This window comes from Diaphorina citri, unplaced genomic scaffold (genome assembly GCF_000475195.1).
Source record: "Diaphorina citri unplaced genomic scaffold, Diaci psyllid genome assembly version 1.1 scaffold2541, whole genome shotgun sequence".
Lineage (NCBI taxonomy): Eukaryota > Metazoa > Arthropoda > Insecta > Hemiptera > Psyllidae > Diaphorina > Diaphorina citri.
Genome location: NW_007379961.1, coordinates 28,443 through 36,612, shown reverse-complemented (window position 1 = coordinate 36,612; position 8,170 = coordinate 28,443). Strand labels below are relative to the sequence as shown.

The 8,170-nt window shown below is 36.5% G+C and overlaps 2 protein-coding genes across 2 annotated transcripts in view; both read right to left on the bottom strand.

Moving 5' to 3' along the window:
* Positions 1-1,723: 1,723 nt before the first annotated feature.
* Positions 1,724-8,150, bottom strand: LOC103519114 (lipopolysaccharide-induced tumor necrosis factor-alpha factor homolog). Its single transcript, XM_008484199.2, has 4 exons — positions 7,906-8,150; positions 3,424-3,532; positions 2,467-2,635; positions 1,724-1,911 (listed from the first exon to the last, which is right to left on the bottom strand). Exons 2-4 carry the CDS (start codon positions 3,530-3,532, stop codon positions 1,806-1,808), a joined length of 384 nt encoding a protein of 127 aa, XP_008482421.1. The 5' UTR covers positions 7,906-8,150; the 3' UTR covers positions 1,724-1,805.
* LOC103519117 (protein Jumonji-like) overlaps positions 7,986-8,170 on the bottom strand; it is a 2,381-nt gene continuing 2,196 nt past the window's right edge. The window contains exon 4 of the mRNA XM_008484203.2: positions 7,986-8,054. Within this exon, the coding sequence (XP_008482425.1) occupies positions 7,986-8,054 (69 nt within the window). The remainder of the gene's footprint in view (positions 8,055-8,170) is intronic.

The following is an 8,170-nucleotide window of genomic DNA, read 5'->3' as shown; positions in this document are numbered from 1 at the left end:
CTAGAAAACAACAGGCGACACATATTTGGCATCAAGGCAAATAGTATGACAATACCTTTAGTAACAAGATTTGACACATAAAAACAAATAGATCTTAAAAGCATGTTTGTAATGAACATGAACATGTTTAATTATGGTTTAATTACTATCACTTTTTACTTTCTATTACTACAGGATAGCGAGGGATTTTTTGAATTTATTTTCTTCATCTTTGTAATGTCTCCTATTCACATCCATTTTCCATTGCTGTCTCTAAGTTTACTTTAACATTAATGACATGTAAAAAGTGTAATTAAATTATTGTATAAGTATAAAAAATATAACACAACACAGGGGTTAATAAACAATCAGATCGGTAAGTAATACAATATTAGGTAACTAGAATTAAATCGAAAATATATAATAAAAGTGGTCCATTATGAGCACTAGTGATAGAAATCCCATCGTACATGTAAGCTGTACTGATAGAAATTGAAATTCGATAAGAGAAAACCAAAAAAAGAAAACAACTCAATGTTTATTATTTGTCAGAATACAACCAATTTGTTGATCGTGAATATTTATTTGTACTCTACATAAATGTATACAGGGGACAAAATTTGATTCTTTTACACAAATTACTAAAGGTAGGTATAGAATAATAGATAAATAAAATTAAGAGGGATAATACAGCATTTAAAAAATACACTAGATATTATGTAGGAAGAATCATTTATTCGTACTTACTTGCCCAAAGGCTAAAATAGGTACACCTTTTTCCCCAGAGAACCCCAAAAGGGACTCCTTCGAAATGTCAGAAAAGTGTACCCTTAAAAAGCTGTTTCATTTCGTATCTACCTACTTTTATTACCTTAAGGTCTCTTCTACAGTAATAATGTTCAGGTAAATTATTATTACTAAAACAGAAACATTTTAAAGGTATTCATTATTGCACGATAACCTGCTTAGACAAAAATGCAAACAGTCGTAACTAAAAAATCGTCAAAGTTCAAATTGCAAAGGACTAAAATAACCAATTAACTAAAAACTAACGGAAGTTGTAATCAGAGAACATAAAAAATAAGTGCGTAAATTAATAATTTAAAATAATAATAAATACAATACTTAAAAAAATTCATCTATCACAAATTGTCTTTTTGGTATTAAAAAAGAAAAGCCACCGACAAGAGTAGGGCTCAAAACAGAGTGGAACGGAGAGAGACCTGCCTCGGTGTAGTGGTCAAGGCGCTTGACTGGTAAACAGGAGGGCGTGGGTTCAATCCCAGCCGAGGTATGGAATACCTACCTCGGTGGTGTAGTGGTCAAGGCGCTCGCCTGGTAAACAGGAGGGCGTGGGTTCAATCCCAGCCGAGGTATGGAATACCTACCTCGGTGGTGTAGTGGTCAAGGCTAGCCTACTGCTGGAGTAAAGGGACTTTTCAGTCCTATGCGAGCAGTATAAATAAGCACTATCCCAAAATCAAAGAGAGAAGGAAGACAGGATAGGAGAAAGCCAGCCATTCCGAGAACAAACATTATCCCATCAGGATAAAATCTGCCCCAGGCGGAAATCAAACCCACAGCCTAGCACCTACAAGGCAGATGCACTACCAACTAAGCTAACTAGGCTGGCACACATGTATTTTACAAAGTATTATATTGTTGCATTTTCAGTTTCTTCTTTTGCTGGCTCTGTGTTCCTATGTGGGAAGCTACCAGTTCATGAAATACATGTCAACTTCCTGTTTTACGGAGCAGGCTCTGTGTATTGTAGGGGATATCCTGTTTTACGGAACAGGCTCTGTGTATTGTAGGGGATATCCTGTTTATCTTCTATATCTTCCAATGTAGTTCTCACAGTTGGGGCAGGTGTGATGAACATCCAGACAGGAATCAATACAGCATGGGATCAGACAACAGCCCCAGATCCCTCTGAAATATGAGAAGAAAAAGAAGGGTTTGTGATAATGGAAATGCATTTAGAGATGTTTCATCAGTAAATGGTTTCTTCAAATTAAATTGATCACAAGGCAATGCCTAGACCCCTGACAAATGGAGTCTGCCTGAAGGCATGTGATGTGTTCCAATCCACTCGATGTTAGGGCATAGTTTGGAACAAGGCATAGAACAGCATGGTCAGTTTGGAAGCTAGAGCGCCTGCCTTGTAAGTGCTAGGTTGCAGGTTCAATTGGTGCCTGGGCGAAGTTTATTCTCATATCGTTCTCGCAACTACTGGCTTCTCCTATCCTGTCCTCACAACTCTCGAACAATTTCTAATTAAAATTATCCCAAGGGCAATGTAAACCTAGAGTACCTAGAAGGCATGTGATAAGTTCCTACCCACCTGATTCCTAAGAACACAAGCAACCCAACATTCGAATGCCTACGTTTTTTTTTTTTTTTCAAGATGAGTGTTTCATCGCCGTTTTTATTTCGTAGCAATGAAACAACTGCTACATTATAAAATGTGTGTAAATGTGTTCTTACCCTAGAAGTGCAATAACAGCACCGGATATGTATGCAATGAGGCCAGGTTCCCGACGAATGGATGTTTCAATTTCTGAATGACAGTTGGAGCATATCATGTGAGTTGGGTTTGGGCCCACTGGTACAACAGTGGTCACAATGGGTGTATTGTTCACCATGTTTGTTTTATCTAGAAACATAAAAAAAACTACACTCAGAACCTTTATTACATTAACAGAGTTCCTTAAAATCACTAAGAAAATGGAAAAAACATCATCTTGGACAAAATCTAAATGATATTTTTTTTTTTACAGAAATTATGAATGCTTAAGTATGGGAAAAGACCACCAGTTCAAATTATTATTTGCAAGGTTAATACCTTTGGGAGACATTTTTAGTTTCAGAAACTAGATACTTGGTAATTTAGAAATATCTATATTATTTTTAGTTATATGCCTTCATACACAATCAATTAATCACTCAAGTAGGCTACTCATTATTTAGCTACTTAATTGTTATTTAGCTACTTAATTGTTAAACTCCTCTCTAAATAAATAAAAATAGTGATCATTTAGCACATAATGCAATTTATTACACAGGAAACTTATGTACTCAATGAATTTGAACAGATGCCAATGAATTTTATTTGGCAGTGCAGAAAAAAATGCACACAACACCCAGACAGAGAGGGAGGTAAGGGAGGGAAAGACATTATTTTCTCACTCTTCATCTATGCTATTATTTTCTCAACAAACCCACCTATTTCTATAGGTACCTAAGTAATAAATCACTTATTAACTTATTATTGATAAATCACTTTTTACCATTAAAGAGGCATTTAATGGTAAAAAAAATTATCTACAGTAATAGGTGCTTGCATAAGGAATCTGATTGAAATACTGAGTAGGTAATTAGGTTTAGAGTCTCATGGCAAGGAATCTAGATTTCTGGAGGGGCTCACTTTAGGATTCTACTTACAGTATTGAGTATAGGGGCTTACAGGAGGAACACCCCCCACTGCTTGAGTGTAGCTCGGAGGAGCAGATGGAGGAGGTCCATAGTGGACTTTTGGCTGCTCACCGTTCATCTGAGGAGAGAACAAGTATTTAATAGTAACTATATTATTGAGAATTTTTTCTCCTACATTTTTTATCCATAATTAACAGTTGTGTTTCTTCCTGTACAGAAAAATGCAACTGGTAAGAAGGGGAAGAAGAAGCAGCTGACTGAAGAAGAGTTGAAGGGAAAGAAGAAGATATCCAAACAGAAAACTTCTGCTGCACAACTAAAGAAGTTGAAACAGCAAGGTATGTTATAAATCAGTTGTAGAATAGAATAGAATCGAATATACCTTGTTTATCCTGCTGGGATAGGACTGAAAAGTACAAGAAAACTAGCTCTCAAGTTGTAAGAGACTTTCAGTTTTACCAGCATATATTCTGGAGAGACACATAGAGCTCTGCCCGACCACTTCCGAGCTCACAGCCAAGGAATCTTTCCTCATTGATACGTTACATATCCCAGCCGAGTGGATTTACAAGTGTAAGGGACATCTTGCCATAAGGTGTTTAATAGTTCTGCCTTGGAAAACTTGTCCCGCTCTAAGGATCCTGATGATAGTGTATCCAAACTGTGTATTGAAAAAATAACCAATGAAATCATTTCGCTGTTAGATCCGAAGATGGACGTTGCAGAGAAACAGCAAGGTATGTTATAAATCAGTTGTAGAATAGAATAGAATCGAATATACCTTGTTTATCCTGCTGGGATAGGACTGAAAAGTATAAGAAAACTAGCTCTCAAGTTGTAAGAGACTTTCAGTTTTACCAGCACAAACCACCAAGTCAGGTTTCATTAATTTCATTGATTGATTTCAGATCAAACACGCATGAGGGGTGATCGACCTTCAGAAAATACGGAGACCAAAGTTCCTGCGTCTAAAAAACAGCTGTCGAACAAGTTCAAAACCAAAGATGTGAAGAAAGCAAGCAGCATAGGAACAGTTGGTAGAGTGCAGGGGAAACCTAGCGCTAGTCTGAGAAAAGTTCACATGACTCAGCGAGAAAGGTGAGTTACGTTTTCCATCCAGCCTTTTATTGAAATCATTGTGAGAGTAGGATCTTTCTCTGGCTGGGAACTTTAAACCAGCTTAGTCTGGCTGGGGACTTTAAACAGGGAGGGTACCAGCCTGAAATTTCCCTTGCTAAAGAAATAGCAAAGGTTGAATCCACTCGTAAAATTTGTAGCCAAAACGTAATGTCAGCCCAAAGCAATGACCCCAGGGCTGATTGCTGATTGAGAGGGAAAACCAATTACAGCCATGTCGTACAAAACTTTCGAGGGGGTGGAGGGGAGCTTGTAGACTTATGAGTCAACTACCTAGTAACTCAAGTAACCACGAACTATTCTGTACTAACTAACTAACTAACAGTAGAACTAACTTAGTACTAAAGTCAGGTTTCATTAATTTCATTGATTGATTTCAGATCAAACACGCATGAGGGGTGATCGACCTTCAGAAAATACGGAGACCAAAGTCCCTGCGTCTAAAAAACAGCTGTCGAACAAGTTCAAAACCAAAGATGTGAAGAAAGCAAGCAGCATAGGAACAGTCAGGTGTTTAATAGTTCTGCCTTGGAAAACTTGTCCCGCTCTAAGGATCCTGATGATAGTGTATCCAAACTGTGTATTGAAAAAATAACAAATGAAATCATTTCGCTGTTAGATCCGAAAATGGACGTTGCAGAAACACAAGACATAATCAAGAAATACAACTTGAACAAACAGCTCCATAGTAGACTTACTACAAACGAAACATCCAAGTTCCCTGCACAAACTCCAGGGAGTCAAACAACATCAAGTCAGAACCAGAAGACTGATGTTAATAAGACAGATAATATATCACCCCTACCACTACATAGACTTGGACCATTTCCTTCTCAGAAAACAACGCCAACGGTGGGACAGAAATGTGATACTGCATTGATTGGGAAACCAGGAGAAACTTTGAACAAACAGTCCCTCATACCCAACCAGAAGAAGCTGGAAAAATCTCCTCTGACCAATCAGCAGACAGATAAATCTCCTCTTACCAATCAAAGGTTAGATACATCTCTTCTAATCAATCAGCCGACAGATAGATCTCTTTTAACAAATCAACCTACAGATAAATCTCCAATGAATCAGAAGTTGGGAAAATCTATTTCGACCAATCAACAGACGGATAAATCTCTGTTCACCAATCAGAGGGTAGATAAATCTTATCCAATAAATCAGATAGATAAATCCTTGTTCACCAATCAGTTGTTGGAGAAATCTCTTCTAACGAATCAGGCCGATAAATCCCTACTAACCAACCAAAAGTCAGATAAGATATCCCTATTGACTAGTCAAAAACAAGATAAATCTCTGTCAACCAATCAAGGATACGTATCTTCAGATAAACAATCAATTTTGCCTAATCAGAGATTAGATAAACAACTCAACCTGTCCAATCAGGAGAAATCTCTTCTAACGAATCAGGCCGATAAATCCCTACTAACCAACCAAAAGTCAGATAAGATATCCCTATTGACTAGTCAAAAATCAGATAAATCTCTGTCAACCAATCAAGGATACGTATCTTCAGACAAACAATCAATTTTGCCTAATCAGAGATTAGATAAACAACTCAACCTGTCCAATCTAAGATCTGTAACGTCAGATAAACAATCAGTTTTGACAAGCCCAAGATCAGATAAACAAGATACCTTTACCAATCAAAAGTCTGTAACTCCAGATAAACAATCGTTTTTGGCAAGTCAGAAATCAGGCACGACAGATAAACAATTGTTGCCCAAACAGAGATCAGATAAACTATCTCTCCTAGCCTATCAGAAGCCTGGAACTATAGATAAACAATATCGGTTGACCGATGATCCTGTTACCTCTGATAAACAGCTCCTCTCAACCAATCAATGGTCTGATAAACCATGTTTATTTACCAATCAAAGATTGGTAACTCCAGGTAGACAGTCAGCCTCAGGCAATCAGAGTATGGGAGCTCAAGCAACCAATAAGAAAGATAGTACCTTAACATTTGCTAGCCAAAAGTCATCACCTCAACAGATGATTAGTGATTCTACAACAAAACCAACACAGAAGTTTGAATCACCTTCATCCTCTAGTCAAGTCGTGCAACAAAAGAAACATGAATATTCTCCCCAAGAACATTCTGTTGGTCTTAACCTTAGTCAGAAACCTAATCCTGGTGTCAAGTCCATACAGACGGACAAAAGTTCCAGTTGTACCTCTTCTACAGCACCTCCTGCCTCTAACACATTCAACCGACCAAGTCAAACATTCTCCGAAGTTCCTATTACATTATCAAATACTTATCAGACCATATTAGATAGTAGATTACATTTTAAACCCCAAGCTGCCAATACTTCACCTCTCAAATCTTCAAATTCAACAGGAAGTCCAAAACCTGAAGCTAAATCTATAAATAATGTACAAAAAACTGACTGTGATAAAACTAGTTTAAGTCAAGTGAGAGGTAAGTTTATTGACGAAGACAATGCGATGATAGCAAACTTTGTCAAAGAGAAGAATGATACGCCGCAACACACTGAGAAATCTTCCCAGTCGTTGGATGACAAAGTGTCTGAAAGTGGCTCCAATAGTAAAACCCAACCCGAACGTCAAATTATAAAAGCTTTCGAAGATAAATATGAACCCAAGTCTAGTCCTACCAAGAATATTCGCAAGTATTCCAATCTAGGCAAGGGCAAGCAAAAACAAACTAAAAAAAAAAAAAAAAAAAAAAAATCAATATTTTTTTTCCTTGTGAATGTTTCTCTAATCTGATTACAGGTGCCTAACTAACTGAGAATCTTGAGTTTAGTTTAGAGATGATGTCATCTCTGAATCTAATGAAAACAAATCCAGAAATTAATTTACATACCTAATTATTATCAAAGCATGTGCATGAGAACAGTCAAGCTTGTTTTTTCTAGGTATTGAAAAAAAGACCAGACTGAAATAGATACATATAAATTTTAATACAAACAAATTAAAATTAAAAGAATCAAGTGGTGTAATTATATTGCAACAAGTGGTGTAATAAGGATCAATTGCCTACTCAACATCTGGTTATTCACTTATGTACCTAGATATAAAATTTTCAGAAAACTTTTGTAAGAGATATGTAGGTCCACGAGACAAGCTTTTTTCAGGCTTGATTGCACAAAACCTGGTAGCTACTTGGGACACCAAAGTCAAGGTATACAGAAAAGGCAAAGTTATGAGAAGATCCAGTCTTTCCTTTAGAACCGATATTCATAGGTCCTGGGATAGGTACTACATTTTCCAAGTTTATTCAACTAGGTGTTGAAATGACATACCAATTCACAACAGCACTATGTCCCATAGGGATAGCATGCTAATTTATTGAAATAATTTTAAAATTTTAACACATACCTTTTAATTTATTGAAGGATTTCTTTTGGTAGGTATTTCTGTAAGAGGGACTGTCTTATCAGTGGAATGTTATTGTTGTCTCAAGTATATTCCTTGTTTTCTGTTACTGTTCTCACAACTGATGGATTGATACTGTACTGATAACTCTTCTAGGAATTTATGATAATGATTATATATTAGTCAGGTAAATTATTAAAGTTTTTATGGACTTTGTATTTTTTTTTTATGATCTGGATTTGGATTTTGATTTTTTTTTTAGTTTCTT

Bases quoted from the DNA above. Each gene is read 5' to 3' on its own strand.
- LOC103519114 (XM_008484199.2), bottom strand. From the start codon at position 3,532: ATGAACGGTGAGCAGCCAAAAGTCCACTATGGACCTCCTCCATCTGCT. The intron at 2,636-3,423 runs GTAAGTAGAATC...TTATGTTTCTAG, and splicing joins AAGCCCCTATACTCAATACT to ATAAAACAAACATGGTGAAC. The intron at 1,912-2,466 runs GTAAGAACACAT...CTCATATTTCAG, and splicing joins GCTGTTATTGCACTTCTAGG to AGGGATCTGGGGCTGTTGTC.